Raw genomic sequence first — 21964 nt, 5'->3', positions numbered from 1 at the left:
CGTATTGTACGTGCAAGTTTTGTAAAAAAAAATATTTTTATTTTAGGCTACACAAAAAATGGAAATTTTGAGTAGCAAATGGATTTATTTTTCCTTTTTCACACCATATTTATTTTTGTGCAGCTGAAAATACCAAAGTTTTTACCGAAATTTTGGCAAATATATTCAAAACATGTGTATGTGTCCAACAATTTATTTTTTTGTAGGTGTGAACAATAAAGTGGTGTGTATGTATCCCACATATTTTATTGGTGTGAATTATAAAGTAAGAAATGAGTGGGGTCCATCGTGTGGTGTGGTGTCACTACCCTATTGGAGGACATGAGAAGAAAGGAGAGGGCAATGATTCTAGGGGGGTTGTATATGTAGAGATGTTATGTATATCATTAAATTGTTGATATATATACAAATATTTGCTACCTAAATTATTTTAATTTTTGATCATTATTTACCAAAACGACTATAAGGTCATAGCCCGCTATAGCCGGGTTATAGCCTCAGAGATTGTCGGGGCTAAATGCAATAACCGGCTATTTTAAACTATGGATATTATGTGTCTATTTTTTCTATGATCATGAATTATGTTTACATGTGGGGTAAGAAAAACTTGAGAAGCACGTGCGGCTTAACTACACAGAATTTTATTTCCCGTTACAACGCACGGGTTTCCTACTGATGATATAAGTATGCAGGGGGCACATAACCAAACACGCATGTTGTTTACGCCCGCACACCCTAAAACCATCAACGCAGGCAACCACCTCGAAACCAAAATGACTCAAATCCTGTATCAACCCACCAGGCTCAATTGGGCCATGATTTAAGAAAAAATAAGAAAAATAAATCATATGAGTTTTGGACTAAGGGCTGAGCGACGGCCCTGCATTACACCATATGGAAAATACACTACGCAGCTAGCCTACAGATGACGAAGAATACGTTCACGGTAACATTTCACAATTGGACAAGGAACATTTTTCAAACTTTGCGCCCAAAACTAAATTTCTCTTATAACATGAATGTGCTCGCTGGGTTAGCGAAGTAACGCCTTCTACGCTTGGATGGTTCTGTACTACTGCCCTGACTGAAAAGACTCTGTAATATGGTGGGAGCCACATGCACAGGTTCTCCGGACACGCGGACATAGAGGTGCCTATCAAGCGTCAGCTTTTTCAATATGGTCCTGCATGTCTGCAAAAATTATGAAGGAAATGTAATGAGGCAAAGATTAGCGTCGATCTTTCAATTGTTGATGATACTGGCACACATAGACAAAGTAGGGCACCATACCTGAGGATTCAATACTTCCATCTGATGGATAACATCCTCCTGACACAACAACAGCAAAGCATACAATCAAAACTCTAGAATAACAATGCTGAGAGATAAAGCGAACCATAAAGCGAACGGGAATGCGATTCTTGAGTACATAACATACTACAAAAGAAATATGTGACTTTTTGTAAGTGCCAAGTGTCACCATTTAAAAATGGTTACAGCTGCAGCCACGTGCACTCTGGATTTTTTTTCTCGAACAGTAAGAAAGGACACAAGCACAATAAAGTAGTTTGGGTCTCGTGTATTAGGATTACGTTTTTATAAAGCAGGGTGTTCTTTCGCAGAACCATTTTATAAACAAGTTCTTTGCAGTTATAAGGATTGTGAAAAGGTAAAGCAAGTTCTCTTGTGGATCTTAATAACATAATGCTTGGTCAAAATCATGACAAAACACAATTTATTAATATGAATTAGGGTCAATCCAAGAAATTCACAACTTGCTATGCTACACAAAATTCTCCCAGTTCATAAAAAGCAGATATAACTGACAAAAGTAGATACACACCTCTACTATTCCTGGGTACTGCATGACGTAGCCAATAATACGACGAGTTAAACCTTCGTAGACGGTACTATTTGTACTGCCGTCACCATTTATCCATGGTAATATAGGGTGATAGATATGCCTTTCACAAGCATGGCGGCAATCACTCTCCCTGCTGTCTTCTGATGGAGTAGACATTGCTTCCTTATCTCCTGGATTTTGACTGCACGTATGAGATGAGCTCGACTTGCGTTGAACACTAAGAACTGTGACAGTGTGCCCATCACCAAGCATTTTTACAGTTCCCTGCTCACTAGACATGGCATGCTTCTCTTTCAGTATATTTTCCGCGCCTCCAGTCTCCCCTAATTGAGAAGCTGGATCTCGTGAACAGCTGCAGTTGCTGTATTCTGCAAGTGTGCTTAGATGATACTTTGATTTATGTAATGAGTCAACGATCTGGAAACCATCATACGCATTGACCTACAAAGCAATTGAGCACACATGGTGACTCCCATATGAATAAACAGGAATGAAATTACAGAAGCCATGGACAGCTTCTAATTTACGAAGTGATGAAATAAACAGGGATGAAATAACAGAAGCCATGGACAGCAATTGAGCACACATGGTGACTCCCATATGAGTAAACAGGGATGACATAACAGAAGCCATGGACAGCTTCTAATTTACGAAGTGATGCATTGCTCCAACAACTCAAGGCTTCATCTCAAAAAGGAAAATAACACACATCAAAGTGTGAACAGTCCATTTGGCTGCTGAAGATCAGCCAAGTACATAGAACCACTAAAATCCTTAAAAGGCAAAGGTAAAACACTGGGTTTTAGAACGCTGCGTGGTCTGCACTTGGCTTTTCTCCATCTTACCACATCCGAAGTGCCTAGCATGTACAAGATCCTACATTGTCTCACATGCATTAAGCAGATATATGCCCCCTCTGTTATTTTTTATTTATTGTCTCGTAGATCAGCAAGGTCGCCAATAGACATGCTTGTCAAATATGAAACCATTTTCATTTGACAAGCCAAATAGTTTACGAATATTAGGAGTCAAAACATCAAAACTTTGACAGGACGTATTGGACGACGGAACATTAAATAGGACAGATGGAGTACCATTTATATACCGCCATCAATTAAGTTTAGAACAAACCAATATCAGAGTATCAGTACGAGAAGTATCTGAATTGAAAGCTAAACTTTCCTCATTTTAGTTTCATGTTTTCTCAGTTATTTCACTGGCATGATCATAAGTTGTAGCAGAGTCCTACAACCAACAGCAGACCTACATTTTTCTTAACTATGTTACCATCTACAAATTTCTATACATAGGAAGAAACAATATGTACATGGGTAACAAGAATACAAGATTATACCAAAACACAGACACAATAAATAGTCACACCTAGGAGTAGAATGAAGTGAATTTCAGTTATCACCTTGATAAACACTAATAAATCTGTAGATAAATATCTAGACAACTAGTCTACTATACACAAGTTTACAGCTTTACCTCCATGGCCAGATGAAATCTCTTGAGTGTATGAACAATCACATCAATTAACCGTGTGCCTGCAGTGCATAAGATCAAACAGGAATGAATTATACCTCCCCAAAACAAAGACTGTACCTTATGCAAATGTTTATTCATGAGACAGCAGGTACCTAATGGGTGCAGTTCCTGTGACAATTCTGTCAGATTAACTCCTCCTTCGCCACCTTGATGAATAACACAAAATGCATTTCTGAACAGATCAGAAGACAATATGCATGATTCAGTTTGATTACAAGATGATGACTGTAACTGATCAGCATATGTTTTCATAGCATCCCAAGGCCATCCGTTATAAGAGTTTTCCAACTGAGATTCAGACAGCATACGCCGACATGAACCGGAGTTATTTAAATACAGTAACGTGTTCTGGCTCTCAGCCTGAGCATCAACATCATTTCTGCTCATTTCCCTGGCTGAACTAAAAATAAGGCACTCTTCGTCATGTAACACTTGCGTGAGATGGCTTGTTTGAATTTCCTCTTGATTTAGAGCAACTTGGATACCAGAGAAACCTTTCTCGCGGCGATAACAAGGTTTGTGTTTCTTAGTTGCACTGCTTTCCTGTTCCACCATATCAGCCTTGCGTTTGTGAATGGCATCGTACAGTCCACTGGAATCTTCAACCAAAGAATTAGAGCCATTAGGCCCATCAGTGTCACCAACTCCTTCGCTTGGCAAGGAAGGTGAAATGGACAACTCTCCTAACCAAGCCAGAGAAAAGAGATGAACAATTTCCCCACATTCTACTTCTGGATACAAATAAATTCTATCATCAGTAATGTTCTTTTGCTGCCTTATAAGCCATTTAGAAAATTCAGAAGCCTTTTTTCCTGAACCAAATGGGAAGGGTGACTGAGAAGCCTCTAAGAAGAATTTCCGTGAAAGGGTGTATGGCTTTGTTCCATTTCCACTAACCTGCAAAGCATGGGGAGGAGTATGAACAACGATACAAATTGGGAGAGAGTATGAATAAAAGCACAAAAAACTGATGTCTTAAATCAAATTACACTTAAATCAATCTGCCTGCTACAGCTCATTACAGAACTGAATGAACCCTATCATTCCTTAGGTTGATGACAGTGAAGACACAGAATAGACTAATGATCATTTGCAGATGTTAGGAAAAAAGATTATTCAACGTAGCTCCACTGCAAACTCAAGTGCTTATACCACAGTAACAGTAAAGGCTGTAAATTTTGAACTACACGACATAAACATAAGTGTGTGCAGCACTGATCACCACATAAATAAATCGAGACGACGTTTGGGCAGGCAATCACATTTGAATATTAAGATTTCGGCTTTAGAATGAATTTCCAGTTATCAACATGAGAACCCAACATGTACTTCAAAGATGCACCCCGACCGAAAGCTTATATTTGTAGATGTTGGTTATGAAGTTACTTTCCTAATGGGGGTTTGTGATAGGACCATGTTTCAGACGAAAGTATAATTCTTGTGATTGTAAACCATAGTTACCAAATTTTAAATCCTATGAAACTGCTATTTCTAGGTACGACTATCTCTATAGTTTTCTCACAACAAGAAATGAGAGAAAAACGTCTAGGTTCACATGCAATGAACCAAGAGCTGAGCTGAGTTCAGCATACTGAGGAATAGTAGAGACTGGATAAAACTGCATAAGTTAGCAAATACTAACCGTGAACTTCTTCTCGTTGAGAAAGGAAAAGGCAGCGACAATTTCACTCTCTGAATATAGCTGGAGAGTTGCCGTTAAAGAAGCTTGTACTTCTGATCCTGATGATGTGCTGAGAAAAACCAACTTCAGAAGCTCTATCGCATTTGCAACTGCTAAGGATTTGCATCCATCTCTTCTAGTAATTTCATCTTTGTTGACCTTAATGACCTTTTCATGAGATATACACGGTACGTCCACGCTTTTACTTGCATGCGATGCATTTGAATGTCTAGACAACTTTGCAGGTTCACGTGATCCAGTTTCTGGAATTACAGTGGTTGTACTTGTTGCACCTTGCATAACCTGATTAATTTAAGGTGAAAGACTGGTATTAAATAAGACATAGGTTGGCAGTCGAGATTAAATAGACAATTACTTACCAGCTCTTCGTGCCCACTTGGAATTTCCTCATTGACATTATTATCATTATTGCTCTTTGCATTATTATGCATAACTTCCCTGGTCTGGTTCAACTTTTCTACTCGAATGAATTTAAGGACTTCATCAAGTGCATTTTTTATTTCCGGATCTTCAAAATAATCCCAATTTAATATCTCAGAATCTGAATCTTCACAGTTCCCATGGCTAGAATTGGAAATATGGGAATGGCATTCGCTCACTTTCGATCTCCTTCCCTCTCTGAGAAGGCTACATATTCTCATTACAGCTTTTCTAACATTTATGTTTTTATTTAAGTATGCCATCCTTTTACGACATGTATGTGGTGCAGCTGGAAGATCAGAGATAGAGTTCCAATAACATTTGGGTCCGCGTGCTGCACAAAATCTAGTGTATACCATCAGCAGTTTTCTGCAGATAATAAAACTAATCAGGCTCAGCATCATTGAAAACATTGTTTAGCTCTAATGGCAAGGTCTACCGTGGATACAGAATGAAACTATACCTGTTAGACTCATACGTCCACTGGAATTTTTTACCAGCGGATGTGGATGATGCAGAAATGCTCCCTGGTACTTCCTCATCCTGGGTAGACTGGGCTGGTAGCTTTCCAGCAGAACCACTGGCTTGTAATTTTTGTTTAATAAGCCTTATGGTAACCTTATTAGATCTTTTCCTTTTCTGACAGATCGATCCAGAACTAGCTCCTTGCTGCTTCTGAGTCGCGTGAAACCTGGGCTGTCTATTCTGAGAGGACGAAACACACAGCACCTACATTAATAGAAAAAGAAGTTGCTAGTCAGAAATACTGAATATGAACTATAAACGAAACAGATCAGACATAACAATATTTTAATAAGGATAATTAAACAATCAGACTAGTGATGGAGAGGATGGTTGGTCAAACTTGTCAAACTTTACAAAGTTTCACTTTGACTAACCCAGAACACAGGGTTATTAAAAACGGAGGGGGTAATTAATATTGGTCAAAATATGCCTTCCACGTACATGATTGCCCAGTTTTCCTGAATATGGACTGCCCAAAATCACGAAGTGAAAAGGGACTAACACAGAAGTTAAATAAATAAATAGTGCAGAGCAAGGTCAAATGCTTATCAGACTGGTCGTGCAGATCACTAGATGAAGATGGAGGGAAATTCAAAAGCATACCTGCTCTACAGAGAGATTCAACTCTCTTGCAATTACAAGACAATCTTTGAAAGGAATTCTTCCCTCCTCACTAATGTTCACAATACGCTTTTGTAACTCCAGCCGTTGCTCCATAGTCATCACTCTACGAGAACTCCATGAACGAGGATGAGAAACCTGCAAGAAACAGGGTATGATATAGAACTCAATAAGCTAGAAGAACGGCAGACGCCAGACAATATTGTTTGAAGCAGATAATGATGGGTTTCCAGAGTACATATTGGAAAAAAAAGGGCAATCAGTAAATGCTTGCAGGTGACAATGTATATGGTCAAGAAGAATGTAGAAGCAAGGAATTAGAAAGCACAAATCAGTATGAAGATATCAAGAACCTGGAAAGCAAGTTAAAGAACTCTGATACTGACTAGAGTTAGGCAGCAGCAATGAAGCACTCAATCATGCATACTCATGGAGCAGTTAACAGCAGCAGCGGTGGCGAAATATGATATGAGTTCGTATAGAGGGTAAAATTGGAAAGCAACAAAACTAACAAACAAGACGGCATTGCACATCCAAATGAGCAGGAACATTCTTTGTGAGGGTAAAAAAAGCATATGACCATTTGAAATGGTAACAGGTAGACCAAAAGTACAATGTTACTACTATGAGATAATATTGCAACGATGTATAGCAATGATTACAAACCTCAGGTACAGAGCAGCCAGGGAAGGCACTCAATGGTTCAGCAAAGCCAGCTGTTAAATAGCAGTACTCTAATGTTTCCCAGTAAGCACCAACAAACTCCTGCTTTGAAAGCACAAAATCGTGCCGAATTTTTGGATGATGATTCACATTAACGTAGGATGGTGGAAGGATTCTTCGTGTAGGTTCCTCAATGTAAGGCCTGAGCTCCATTGCATGTGTAGGCACAGCGTCTGATGGTACACCCCACTCATCTACAGGTTCTTTTGCAAATTGGACCAACTAGCAAATATAGCCACACAAGTGCAGAACTGAGTCAATACAAATACGCTCCATCCTAGTGAAATAAGATATCATGCAGTCTGAAATGCAACAATCATGAACTTGACTTCGCAAAATAAGAACATGCAGCAGGCAAATATCAACCTAAAATAACTTCATCTTTGTATTCTTCTTACCTTAGTTTGAAAAAAAACACTCAAGTTTCTAAATTCTCGCAATGTTAACTGCAACCACTAAAGAGAAAGAACATTACCTTGAGCTTATCTAAAATGTTAATTAAGCGTGAGAGTCGGCCCTTGGCATGAGTATCCATGAGCTGGTTGTATTCCTTGGGAGGAATTTCTGAAAGCACTTTAGTTATCATGTTATCGATCTTCTTCGCTGATCCCACAACTTGTAGAAAAAGTTCGATAGGCATTTCATTAATAGCTGCTGCCATTGAAAATAAAAGACATGATTGATTAAGGTCCTTGTCATGATGCTCTCCTTTGGAATAACCAGATGGCATGCAGCAATTTGGCAAACCACTAACATAAATCCACAGAAATTTATGGAACAGCTTCGCCCGAATCATTTTCGCACCTATGAATCCATTGGCATACATAGCTTCTGTTACTGATGATTTGTTATCTTTAACTCTACGTGAAAGCATCAGACGGGGAATAACCGTCTTATGTTGATTTTGCTTCACTTTAGCTGCTGCACCAGAACGAATTTCAGTATCAAAGTTCCGTTGTCTGATCCTAATTTGATGCACCAGTTCCGCTGACAAGTTGCCAACAGAATAATGCAGTATTACATCAATGAGACGACTGCGAGTGTAGTTTGTAACCAGAGGGACACTAACTTTGATACATTTACAGCTGCCCTCTTGCTGAAGCTTATTCAAAGTGCGAGCCAATGTCTTCCTATCCATCATTTCTCCATTTTCCTTTTCGAGCCTCTCTAACCATTTATGTAATTCCACCTTTAGTACAAACCTCTTTTTCTGCAAAAGAGACGAGGGTGTTACAGAACAATGGAAGGCAACCAGTCATGCAAGGGTGCACGGTCAACATGTGCATCCACATGACTGTGCATACACAAAAGAACAAACGATGATGGTCCTTGCGAGTCGGACTGAGATAAAACTATCAAGTGCTTCATTCATTACAAATAAAAACAATGAAGAGGAACAAATAAATGATAACATGAAACATTGTAAAGAATAAGAGGATATTAGTATTGTATGTTCTTATAAACTGTACAATTGCACAAAGTTATGGTTTCAATTGCATTTACCGAGCTCATGTATGCAATAGTGATGCAGCTAGAAGTATGTAAATAGGACACAGACAATATTAACACTCCTGTGAAGTGCATCAAGTCGAGAGCAAGATAACCTTCATGCCTTGATGCCACAGATCAAGCACTTAGTCTCCGAGAGGTATAAGAACAGTAATATACGACATTTGTATTTTAACAGATGGTTCATATGAATAAAATGGATGACGGATACTTAGCAGGCAACCTTCAACATGTGTAAAATCCTTCTTTGCCGTTGATCATCAGAAGTTGAAGAGGGGAACCGATGCCTCTTGTTACGACCCAAAGCAAGTGTATCTACAAGAGAAGAGAAAACATGTGATTATCTACATTGAAGTGACCTCTTTTGGGAGGAGGTTGCCCAAAGGGCTTATAGCATAGGCGAGGGGCTTTTGCAAGCCTTTTTTGCAAATATTTTTTCTATTCTATCTAATTGGGTGGCAGGATCGACTGCCTTAAAACTCAAAAAAAACCAAAATAATGACCAGTATTTTCTCTCTGCAATCTATCCATATGACCAGAACATGTGGCTTTGCGCAAGTTAATCATTTTATTAGTAAGTCCCTCATGTACTTTGAGATTCAAAATTTGTGTACAAACATTTATTCAGAACGAAAAAATATTGGTTGACTGGCACAAAAGTGGTACCAACTGATTCAAATCTGAAAGTTCTTTAATGTAACCATATGGTTTTACAGTTGCTATTAATATTCTGTAAAAGAAATTAATGGTCAAGATTAAATAAGACCATTCTAAGTCAAACCACGCCTTAGAAAAAAACAATGCAGACAAAAAGGGTCACATATAAGTCAAAACAGGAAATTGTTCGCAAAATCAAGATTGACACTTTACCTCTTTTTGGCTGAAAAAGATGAGCCCACATAATAAACTTTATTAAGAGAAAAAATAATCACAAGAGAAGGGGAGCGTACACCGGAGCAAAAGGTTACAGACTGTCTAGCCAACTAATGAGGGGGGCTCTATAATGATCCTTCATTCTGTAAGAAAGAAGGAAAATGTCCCTTTTGAAAGAGAAGGACCGAGGGCACAAACTAGTTAATACATTGTCAACAAAAATAGCGTTCCTAAGCTTCTCGATAGACCAAGTTGCAGTAGCAAAAGCTTCCATGAAGGTTTGTTATAAATGAGTTTGGCAGAAGAGAGCATGGCAGTAAAATCCTGATCATCATTGAGCTTGCTGAGTGGGGACATATTAGGTGGCTATTGCCTAAATGTTGCAAATGTGTGAAAATCATGACTAAAAAGTTTAAACTATCTGAAAATATAGGGGAAGCCGTGTTCTAAATCTCTGCAAATCTCATTGTATTAAGTGAACAGAGATTGCACTGTTCACAAAGTATATGCCTTTTTCAATCTCACAAATGCAATTGATTTGATCTTCACTTTTGCATGTTTTTAGCACATACTGTTCCATATGTACAATAAATTTGGGAACTCATGCACATGATTTTTTCGTATCTATGAGCTATCGAAACTCAAACTTCAAATCTAAAGATAATTCGAGTTCTAGACAGTAGCACGGCACAAATAGTAATCTTATGGCAGCGTGTAGTTCCCAAACAAATTTAAAGCACAGAGTCTTAGAGAATACACAGTTAGCAACAAAAATTTAGATAGCTTTACCTTTTTTGACTCCAAGACCAGCTTCATGGTTGCTTTGGAGGTAATGTCCAACTGGTTCATCGTGGCATTCCTCTTCAAACATGAATTTGTTATTAACAACAAGGTCACCATGCAGGCTATCAGGTCCTCTAGATGGAACTAGTGACCATCCATTGGAACAGCTGGCATTATCATCTGGGAGCCTCTCGATACTTTGCAGATCAGTAGCAGATTTGTAGTGCAGGAAATCTTGTTTAGTCCAAACTCGGTACTGAGATATCTTACGTTTAACTTCACGGACCAAAGTCAAATTTAATCTTTCGCACATGGATGACACACGTTCATGAAGCTTTCTTGAATTCTTGTGCCCAAGACGTTTGCCAAGCTAATTGGATGTTATATGAGAACATGAGTTAATATTCAAGAAATTTAAAAAGTAAGATGCCACAGTAGATGCGATAAACAATGCAAATCCATATTGCATAACGATGTGTATCAAAGCTACCCTATATATTCAACCCCCACATACTGTTGAGTTCATAGTGCAAGATTGTTTTGCCGCATGGAGCTATGTTTACCACAATCAGATGAATATTGTATTGCCAAGAACATACCATAAACAAAAAATCATGTGTCATTTAAGTGGGGAATAAATGAAAACTCAGATAAATTTGCTAAAGGCCATGCAGTTAGAAACAAGAAAAAAAGTTGTCCCACTGTATATGAGCAAGGAACAAGCCACAAATAAGTCTGCTAATAAACATTAAGACACCCATTTATATCCAATTATGCCACAAACAATGGACGGCACTACGATTAAAAAAAATTAACAGCTGTGGGTAGCAAACTAGCAATGGGTAGCCTGCAGGCTTCTATACATGTTGTCTTGCTGATAGTATTACAAACGTAGAAAGTTCTCATTATCAAATCTGTTATAACACATCAAAAAATTAGTTCTAAACCCCATTTTTAGTCCCACTAAAGGTAAAAAAATGAGGTTTATTAAAGTTGTCCCACTAACGTTGGAAGTTCTCACTATCAAATACTAGCAATGCAAACCATATAGGTATTGAGAAAGATATTTAAGTGGATAAACACTATCAATTCTATTATAACATAAAAAAATAGGTTTAAAACCAAAGTAGGCTGCAAAAAAATAGTTTTCAGGAGCTGTTCTACTCCTATCCTGACATCAGAAATTATTGATATCCACCAAGTTGCTAAATTAACTAAGCAGTTGCTAAAACAACAAATCTGTCAGTATTTCCATCTGGTAAGTACTATCCAAACTCAAGTATTCAACTATCAGAACACAGGAGGACAACATGTATGTGTTATAACTAGAAATGAAGCAGACTAGCACTGCAGTGCGAAGAAATATAGAAGGCAGTATCAATTTTCTGAAGGAATGTAGCGCACCGTGTTGCGAAATTGGAAGGTTCAGAGAAGTACCTCAACAAGAGTAATACCTTTTGACCCTTGAGCTTTGATCATATCATATATACACATATCTAATGGAAGCTCCATGACTTGATCAGTTGCCTGGTGTTTCTGGCCAATTTTGTAGTCTGGGATTGTACTTCTCGGTTGAAACTCAACTGGATCAAATTTCTTCAACAGGCGTAAACAGCGAACAACCTGAAAAGAGTCTCGCTAGTTGGTTGACAAAGTACGCAATACAACAGAGTAGTCCCTCCGTCACAAAATATAAGGCGCACTATTTTTTATGTGGTCTTTGATGCTCATTGACCACTAATATACACTAATTAATATGAATGAGAATGTATAAATGGTATCGTTGGATTCGTCTTGCAAAATTATTTCATCTCGTATATTACTATACTAATTTTATGGACATATTATAAATAAAAATCATGGTCAAACATGTACGGCGTTGACCAGCGAAATTTAAGGTCGCTTTATACTTTGGGACGGAGGGAGTAATAGATTACAGCATGAGTGTAGCATGGCAGCTGAATATTCTGTGAAGTCTTACACCAAATATTATTATATAGGCAATACATAGTCAAGCTACAATTATAAGTTCTTAGTTAGCTATCCATGGTTTTGGTTGTTTTTTAAATATGCATGACTGTATCTGCTGCCATGCTGGTCTCTAGTCTGGCCTTTCCTGTCTTCAAATTGGAGGGTAATGTCTTGGCTCTGAGGTTACAGCTACACCACCTGCTCTGCTTCTGTTTGATTTATAAAACACAAACCTCGGACCTGGGGGGGAAGGGGGGGGGCTATCGCACCATTGAGCTAAGACAAAATGCAAATTTCTCGTAGGACCTGAACAAGGGTATTGAATAGTGCTGGTAACTGTAACTAATATGGTCTAGCACTCTACCGTTACTGGAGATTGCAGGAAGAAAAGACTTCCAACAGACAGATGGTTTGTTAACTACAAATTCAAATCTTCAAATTCCAGCTCTTGACGGGAAGCACCAAGAACCACAAAAATGATCTCAAAATATATTATACAATGACACAAGTAATAACTTAAAATTACTTTCAAACATGAGGAAACATTAGCATCACCTTATCATCAACTTCGGCACTGAATTCTTCGACAAGCTGTGCGTCTATTAGCTTATGCAATACCTGAAGAAAAAGAAGTCCCAAAACAATCTATGAAGAGGGAAACCGGAAAGTAGAGAATATATGCAGTACACCATCATAAATATACTTACATTTCTCCATGCTCTATGTCCATTTGCCATCTTGTAATCTAAATGAATTTTTATGTCTGACACAACAAGAGCCTATCCGGAAATAACTGCACCAGGTCAGCAAGCGTGCAATCATAAACGAAATACAACAGGGTATCAAATGGAAAAAAGGTAAGAGTTGACCTTTCCACTGGCATTTTCAAGTTTGTCACATATGGCTTCCATTGCTGGAAGATAATCATGAACGGATATGTCATTCTTGAAATTTACACCAAAAGCTCCATCTTCTTGCAAAGCATCTATATTGGCCTCTTCATTGGGTTCATTAGTCCCCAGCTCTGTAATCTCAATTCTTTGGTGTGAATTCATGTTCATGCCTTTGGCATATCGGGACAGATATAGTGAGTTGGTGCTAGTAACCTTCTTATTCCGTGAAGCCTCAGCCCCATTGTCTTTACCCTTTATGATAGTTTGTTGGCTAACTATCAACCGTTGTGATGCAAGGCTCTTTACAATAAAATGAAAGTTCTTTGGTTGCATCTCCAATTTCTGGGCTAGATCTCTCTGTGTTACACAAGAAGTCCTATGGCAAAAAGTAAACAGGAAGATGCATATTATTGCAGGCGCTGCTATTAAAGTCATAATATCTTATTGCCTATTTGCAAACACATTATGAAAACAAAAGACAAGTTACCAACCAAAGAATAAAAGGCCAATAATTATCATGTTGGAAAAAAATTATTATGCTAATTTACAGATATAATGTGTGCCGATGTTCAAAAGCATTTGTAGCGTAATAACAATTCAATGTTTAATATGCAATACACCCTTAGACGTCGGCGGTTAAATTTGAGAAAATGAACTTTAAGCTACCTATAAACTTGGCAACTGAGACACTGGACCTTAAACTTTTAGCAGTCGACTTTAATCAAAACAAACCTACCACATGACTTGGTTAAACTTAAGAAACAGACTTTAAATGTGCTAAAGTTAGCCAATGTGCCAATGTGGGACTAAAACTTATTTGGCTGGCAAAGAGTGATAGTAAGTAGGAGAGAGAGAGAGAGAGAACCTGGCTTCCCCGATATATTCTAGCGTCTTCCTCTGCTTGTCAGATAGCCTCGAAGAGGAGTGGCGGTGGTCGTACAGCCCGAGGAAGTTGTCCCTGAGATCCGGGGTGGCGAGCAGTAGAGCGCCACGCCGCTCGGCCACCTCCACGTCCTTGTCCGGCAATTGGACGAGCCGTGGCGGCTCACCCTCCACGAGGTTGATGACAGGGAGCGCCATGAGACGGGCAAAGAGGACGCGCTTGACGGGTAGGTCGGGGGGGAGGCCGGCCACCCGGAACGCGCCGGAGAGTGCGGGCCAGAGGTCTGCCACTGGGAGGCCGACAGAGAGGCGGGCACACACCTCCTCCAACGCCGCCGAGACGAGCGCATCCATGCCACCCCACCCCACCCCAGTGCAAATCGATCGAGAAAGTAGTGGGGAGGGGAGAGGCGAGCAGTGGGGAGGCGAGGGGCGCGGGGGGGCTGGTGGGAAGGCTCTCCTCCGGTCGCAGGAGGAAGACGGAGATCGAGAGAGTCGCTGCCTCCAGTCGCAGGAGGAAGACGAGATCGAGAACGTCGCGGATTCTCTTCCCCGCGTCTGGAGTAGTGGAACGGGCTCCCGCGGGCGCTCGGCCGGGTCAGCCTCCTTCTCCGCGCGTGGGGCAGGGGTGATACCCAATCCGCCTTCTCACTCTCCTCCCCAATCCCTCCTCTCCTCCTCCCGAATCAGCCGCCTCCTCTCTTCCTCCCAATCGGCCGCATCCAGAGAAACTACGGGAGCCCCCGACGGTCGGAATGGAAAGGGGCGGCGGCGAGAAGGGCAGGCACGGGTGGTCGTCTCGGCGGCGAGGAAGATCTCGTGGTGTCCCGAGATGAGATGAGATGAGGAGAGGACAACCACCACCTCCTTCCTCTTCGTCCGTGGCTTCGCCTCCTCGTCCGCAGAGCACCGGAGCTGGCCACGCACGAGCAGGAGGGGGCGCAGGTCTGCGTGATGTCGCTTCTCTCTGAGATCCATGGACGCCGGTTCTTCGTTTGGTGCGGGGATGTGCGGTGGTTCGGCTGGCCGCGGGGGACGAGGGAAGCCTCGGCCTCGGCCACGGCCACAGTCGGCGAGGTACAGTTCTACTTGGTCGTTTCTCATGCTTGCAAGCAGTTCGCTGGCTTGCTCTTTCATCCGCGTACGAGATCTACTCCCTCCGTTCTCTTTTAATTGACTCAAATTTAGTACAAAGTTATACTAAATCTGAGTCAATTAAAAAAGAACGGAGGGAGTACATGTTTTATTTTCATGTATGTTTCAAATCAGTGATCTGCTACCTCACGTATGAGATCTACATGTTTTATTTTCATGTATGTTTCAAATCAGTGATCTGCTACCTCACGTATGAGATCTACATGTTTTATTTTCATGTATGCTTCAAATCAGTGATTTGCTACCTCTTGCTCTGTCCTTTGATTTCCTTCGGTTGTGGCAATGGTGTAATCCAAGAGTTTGAGGTTGCTGTTGTTGCTTCTGATTTAGGCCGGACGGGGAAGACCATGCCACAGCGGACGACTCTGTCGCTCCTTCATCTCCTCCCTCCACTCGGTTGGGTGGCCGGGAGGTGCAGCGAGATGTCTTGCACCGTGATGCGCAATGAGGAGATGGTGGGGACTTGAGGCGTGCTTGCGGCGGCGACTCCCTTGACAAGTGCGGTGTCCTTGGTCGAGTCCTGGGCGACCTTCCCAGCAACCTCGCCATCTCTGATGTGTCCCTAGGTATATCAGCTCCCATCATGATTTATGCTCAGTTTTAATCTAGATTATCGGCTCGGCGGTGTGTGGATGTTGTTGATTTTATCAAATCTGGTAGCATGGTTGCTGTGTTGTAGATGAACCTTGATGCATAACTCTAGTTGCTGATTAACTAAAAAATGTGAACATGTGCAGTTCTACGATTCAATAAATGTTCTTATTCTACAAATCACCAAATATGTAGTTGCTGATTAACTAAAATAAACGGGTGTTATTTGTGGTGGGACTAGAAAGATAGTGCAATTTTACTCCTTGGTGCTTGCACATTCATGACTAGACAGATTGAGAACTTATTAGAAAGTAAATTGCATGCTTTGGTAGCATGCTAGGCTGGATTAACCTATGTCAGTTCATATTCGGTCACATGTGGTTCACTGAATAAAGTAATTGTATATAAGACACAAATTAGGATAAGTATAGATTGTTCTATAATTTTTTCTCTTAAAAATCATGTGATTCCATGGTATATTTTTTTCACCATCAGGATAAAGATGATGGTCTCAATGCTTCAATTTTCGTACCTCAGAATTGGATACAGATGGTTTGATGAGCTTACTTTTCTTTCAGTTATTTTATTAAGGATTTTCTGCAATATGCAGGAGCAGAAGTCGTTTGATGAAAAGTTTGTTAAGATCTGATGTACCTTCCATGATTACTTGGAAGCTTTTTCGCTGCTACCAATTGTGCTCGATGCAGAATACGGAGGTAACTACTGTAACAATAAAACATTCATAATCCCTTGATTTCAAAGTTGAATGGCCATATTTATCTAGCTTTGACATATGTTTTGAGCTCCTCATTTTGATTTGTTCCTCCCCAATTTCATTTTTATTTTGCAGGTAGGATTTGGATGTCTAGACGATTCACTAACGGCGAGTAGCCACCATTTGTGTTCGTGGCTGCTGCAGGTATGCTTCTACTCTTCCCCAACTTCATATGCAGATTGTACTTCTCAAATCAATGTGGCAAGAGAAATACTCTGTTGTGACAACACCTTAACTGTATGTGATAAGCAAGCTCTTCTACAAAATTAGCATTGCTTTTTATATTCTTGGATTCTATGAATGAGATTGTCAGCTTGGTGTTCCATTATTCATCACGCCATTTTTCGGCGTTCAGTTCTTTCATTTTTACTGTACTACTTTTTCATCACAAGGATAAGCATGATGGTCTCAATGCAGGCAGATTGCATAATTGTTACTCTTCCACGTTCAGTTCTTTTGTTTGTACTGTACCATTTTCATTTTGTAGCAATTGGTTCAAAAATAGTTTTTTGTTACTCTTTGAATTAACTCATTGTAAAGCCTCATATATATTTTTCAGTGTGTCTATCAATTAACTCGTTGAATTTTCCTGATGTAGAAGATATTTAGAAAGAGGTGTATCACAGGCACATGATAGCCAGAGAAGGCTGGGCTATGGTTGCTTAAATATGTTGATTTGTTTTGGTATGGAGTTCGTACTGGCCTTACATAGGTGTGGGTCTCTTTTGTTTGCTTTGGTTCGCTTTGGAGTTGTGTACTTTTTGGATGAATGGTACTTGATGAGTTTCTTTTAACCATTGAAGGATATGTGGATTCATTGGGAGATAAGTCTAAACGTAATGTGGTGCAATATAAAGGCCGCTTTTCGTGACATCCGAGAGCGTCGATCTTGCAAAGGTAAGCGGATTTGGTGGATTAATTAAGGTGACAGCACTGAGCAGAGTTACTTTGTTTTTTATATTAAATCCTTTACTATACAGGTTCTGGAAATTCCATTTAGTACCATCTCACGCAAATCACCACATGTAAGATTGTTATGAACATTAGTATGAGCAGGCTATATTCAGAATATAGTTGCATTCTATAATCTATGGCAGTCGTATATTTGTGATTAAATACCTTTCTTGGTCAGGGTGTACAGACTAAGAAAATCTGCAAGTGTTGGTGATTGGATTGTGAACGCCAAACCAATGGTATAATTCTTCTATCTCGGGTTTATTTGCTCAGTTTTAGTTTCTTAAGGAAACCATGAGAAAATGTTTCCTTTTAGCGGATAAATGAAGCCTATGCACCTTATGGGCACACTCGCATTTACCTTTCGAAACGGAAATAGACCTTAGAGATACCCGTATAGCATTTCCTCCCCTTTTGCAGCTTACGTTATAGCTGATCAGATTTTCTTGATGCATGAATGCTACAGTCTAACAGCCATCAACTAAAGGAACTCTGCAATAGCTCGGTATCATCGTCGATTCTCATTCCACACCTTGAGAACATCGTGCAACAGACTACGCTTCAGCAAGTATGGAGTAAGCTTTAGCATGCTTACGAATGCACATGATGAGTTATATAAGAAGACATTAACCAATGTTTTTATTTCCTTACTACAGGATCTGATCGTTAACCTACTAAGTAGCATACAACATAATGAGAAAGCTGACGGTATTTTCTTCCCCTTCTGGCTACTGAGTTCTCCTTACTTCTTTGGTTATATCTTTAAATCTAATGTTTTTCTTCAGGTGCACAGTCTGAAATGTCATCGCAAGTCCAAACTATGGAGAGTGAGACAATGGTAAGCAGTAATCTGGTGTATGATTTGTCGTGTTCATAAGGTTACCCTTACCTGGTAATAGCAGTTCTCCAGAAGATTGATTGTTATCACTGAAACTGTCCTTCCTATTGTTTGGCAGTTTCAAACAGCTAATACTGAGAAAGAACGGTCATTACTTGTTAAAATTTCAGAACTCCAATCTAGGTAAGCACACTGCCTTGCGAGTGATGCCACAAATAATTCCACTAACACATCTTTGCAACGGCTCCGGCATAGTATTTACATGTTCATCCGGTACATAATACTGTCATATTTAATCTTGGAGATGTTGATTTTTGGGTTGTCGTCAGATAGTACTGATCTTATTTTTTAGTTAGATGCTCTATTATCTTTATTCTGACCTATACATGCACTGGAGGATATTTTATTAAGTGACACAGTTTACGGTTTTGGTCACTTAGTGAACAAATTTATTAATTACATTTTTCCCGCAGAATGATTACTTTTGACTTATGAGCTGATTTCAGCCAAGCTAAAACATGTTCAGGTTGGTACCAATATTTCCTTTAGTTTGTCACGGCATTTTAACACTTGTACCGTTGTACACAGTATTAGCTATCATGTATTTGGTTTTGTTTCTGTCCTCATTAGGAAGGCAATGCTCGACGAGTCAAGAGTTCCAAGTAAATGTCTTTTTCAAGCAGTACCCTCTCTATTATGAACTGGAAATTACGTACATGGGCTACCAAGCAGGCCATGTGTTGTCTTGTGCAGCTGCAGAATGTGTTCGGATATCACTTGGTCATTGTTCCTTGCTCGGAAGCTAATATCAGGCTGAATTTTCCATCGCATGTACAGAGTTTCAGAATCTACTCTTAGCCATGATCGTTTTTCCGTATCTCCTTTTCTTTTATGTATATAAGCAACGTGCTTGTTTTTTAAATCTCATTTGTTTTAAAGATAAACACATGTTCGGGGAAGGGTTCTTAGGTAATCAAGTGCATTTATTATTATAGTACTAGCCAAAAATCCATCTTGGATTTAGATCGTAGCATTTGCCCTTGTATTTTTTTCAGTGTTGTTACATGCTCTGGTTTTCAAAATTTACAAATATCCAACGAAAGAAATCGGTCTCGCATCTCGACTTATTGTCTATACACACTTGGTTTCGTGACACATTTCTTTGTGATTTGTGTAGAATATAATTCACAATATTTTTTCTTATGCCAATAAATATACGATAACTCGGACATTTGCGCCGGTCGGCGCAACGAGTCATCTATGATGGAGATTTACATAATATATGTTACCAGAGCACATGCACATATGACTTTACTTCGGGCCAGTAGCTAAAATTCAGTCGTTTTAAGAGTATTCTATGACATAATGATTTCTATGAACCTCATAACAAATGTATATGCATTTGATCCTAATTGACTGTTTCTACATCAAATTATTTTTTTAGCTTGGAGAGAGTGTATATCTCCTTTCTGTTGTGAGTTAGCTTGGAGAGAGTGTGTGCCTTTCTTTCTCTCCAGCTGTTGTCGCCTTGACTCCCAGTTTCATAATCTAGCATTCCATCTGCATTTCTGAATGTCTCTTGCAGATAGCATAATTGCATCAGCCCAATGAAATCCGTAGAGGAGGGATACATAGTACATATTTAGATATGCAACAATAGGTTTAGCTTCTGTATTAAAATCTATACTAGCAATGTTTGTATTGTTGTACGACCTGCTCTACATGTGGTGGGATTTTGTAATTGCTTATGCTATGTTCATGTATATAATATAAAATTTGAAATTTCATGGTTGATATTTTCTTGATGCTCTGCTATGGCATGCAAACTCTCTGCTAAAGTAAAGCTAATACATCCCTGACTGTTTTTCAGTCTTCAGCACATGTCAAATACAGCATATGTGTGAATGATTTCCATGCCTTCAGTGAGTCGCTATTTCTTGTATACAAGTTTTGGCTTATGGAATTCTAATGGCTTGGAAAAAATATAGACCCAACTTACCTGTATAGTCGGTATTCCTATGAATTCCAATGGCTTGGGAAAAAGGCTTTGATGTTGTTGTTGTTGCTGTTGTTATTGTTGTATGATGTAGAATTCAACTTTAATCTATGTACGGAGCTTGTTGGTGAGTTAGTTGGTTTTCAGGTTATTTTGCACGGTTCCAGTTTCATTTTGCACGGTTGCAGTTTCTCTGAACTTGGCAATGTAGTTTGACTGTTTAATGAGTCCCTCTTTCTATTTGTTCCCTACACTCTAATCAATCTTGTGATTATTCTCTCCCAGTCTTGATGAAATAAAAAGATCCTTTGGTTGTCTTTTCTTGGAAAAAAAAACTGTGTTTGTCTTATCATGCGGGATCATTTTGTGTATTTCAGTCTTTTGATCCACTTATGCTTTCTTCATAAGGTACACAGGTTGTAGTGTTATTGACATGTAAGTTTGTCAAAATAATTATATTATATGTTGTTCAATCATGGCCTACATATTATGTTCAATGTGTTTCTGCTTATGGGTGGTGTTTTCTCGCGTTAGCTTTTGTGGGTTGCGCCTGGGCGCAACGGGTCATCTAGTCTATATCATCTGCGGAAGGTTTCTGGTGGTATGTCATATTTTATACCGACTTTGCCCCCCACCGAAATATATATTACGCACTAATGCCATGCCACCGTTTCGTCCGTTTGGTTTCTGGTGGGACAACCAAACGCCCTCGAGCAGCTCCCTCCGACGGCGGCGTCGGGCTCGAACAGCTCCCCTCCAGTGGCGGCGTCGGTCTTCGTCGTCCCCACGCTTTCCTCCTTTTCTTCACGCTCTCCGACAGCCCCTCTCTGGCGCTTCCCTCTTAACCTCCCCTTCCTTTCTCCGATCTGGATCTCTCTATGCCCGCTTCTAATCGTCTCTGTAGTTGCTGGGATTGGAGCCTTTGGGTATATCCCCTGATGCAGTTCCAGGAACTTCCACGCCTCCGCTGAATTTGTGCCAAGCTCAGTAGTCAAATTCGCCAATGCATTCATGGAAGCGGTGCAGTAATACCCGGATGCGCCTGTGCCGTATGCTCTATGGAAATCGTTGCCCATGATGAAGATCTTGCCGATCTTACGGCCCTCCTTTCAGCGCTCGCGGGCGCTGAATGAAGGCTTGCTCCCCATGGCCATGGTGAGTAGGAATTGCGCCAGGATGAGCATCTACAGTCCAGCGTGCACATGCGAGATTATTCTGCATGCCGGTCTCCATGGCCATGGTGATGCTTGTGTCATCTATGACTTTTGTATGATTAATTTCTGAATTAATCTCTTTCATATGTATTGTGCACCCGTGTACGCACTCATTAGCACCCGC

General features: G+C 40.0%; 1 protein-coding gene and 1 pseudogene across 2 annotated transcripts; one reads left to right on the top strand and one right to left on the bottom strand.

The window, feature by feature from the left end:
• Nucleotides 1-786: 786 nt before the first annotated feature.
• LOC124669589 lies at nucleotides 787-14698 on the bottom strand. 2 transcript variants are annotated; one of them, XM_047206174.1, is made up of 18 exons: nucleotides 14301-14698; nucleotides 13412-13811; nucleotides 13250-13321; nucleotides 13098-13160; nucleotides 12009-12194; nucleotides 10578-10941; nucleotides 9139-9230; nucleotides 7882-8616; nucleotides 7350-7628; nucleotides 6666-6821; nucleotides 6001-6266; nucleotides 5477-5906; nucleotides 5058-5399; nucleotides 3508-4312; nucleotides 3356-3414; nucleotides 1844-2305; nucleotides 1291-1329; nucleotides 787-1191 (listed from the first exon to the last, which is right to left on the bottom strand). In XM_047206174.1, exons 1-18 carry the CDS (start codon nucleotides 14669-14671, stop codon nucleotides 1009-1011), a joined length of 5304 nt encoding a protein of 1767 aa, XP_047062130.1. In that variant the 5' UTR covers nucleotides 14672-14698; the 3' UTR covers nucleotides 787-1008. The 2 variants fall into 2 exon arrangements, with proteins under 2 accessions (XP_047062130.1, XP_047062129.1); XM_047206173.1 differs by having other exon boundaries at nucleotides 3356-4312.
• Nucleotides 14670-20224, top strand: LOC124671255 (annotated as a pseudogene).
• Nucleotides 20225-21964: the final 1740 nt, after the last annotated feature.

This window comes from Lolium rigidum, chromosome 7, assembly GCF_022539505.1.
Source record: "Lolium rigidum isolate FL_2022 chromosome 7, APGP_CSIRO_Lrig_0.1, whole genome shotgun sequence".
Lineage (NCBI taxonomy): Eukaryota > Viridiplantae > Streptophyta > Magnoliopsida > Poales > Poaceae > Lolium > Lolium rigidum.
Note: the sequence above shows the minus strand (reverse complement) of the source record. Positions and strands in the feature narration are given on the sequence as shown.

Bases quoted from the DNA above. Each gene is read 5' to 3' on its own strand.
- LOC124669589 (XM_047206173.1), bottom strand. From the start codon at position 14,671: ATGGATGCGCTCGTCTCGGCGGCGTTGGAGGAGGTGTGTGCCCGCCTC. The intron at 12,195-13,097 runs GTGATGCTAATG...GACTCTTTTCAG, and splicing joins GTGCCGAAGTTGATGATAAG to GTTGTTCGCTGTTTACGCCT. The intron at 7,629-7,881 runs GTAATGTTCTTT...TATATTTGCTAG, and splicing joins ACATTTTAGATAAGCTCAAG to TTGGTCCAATTTGCAAAAGA.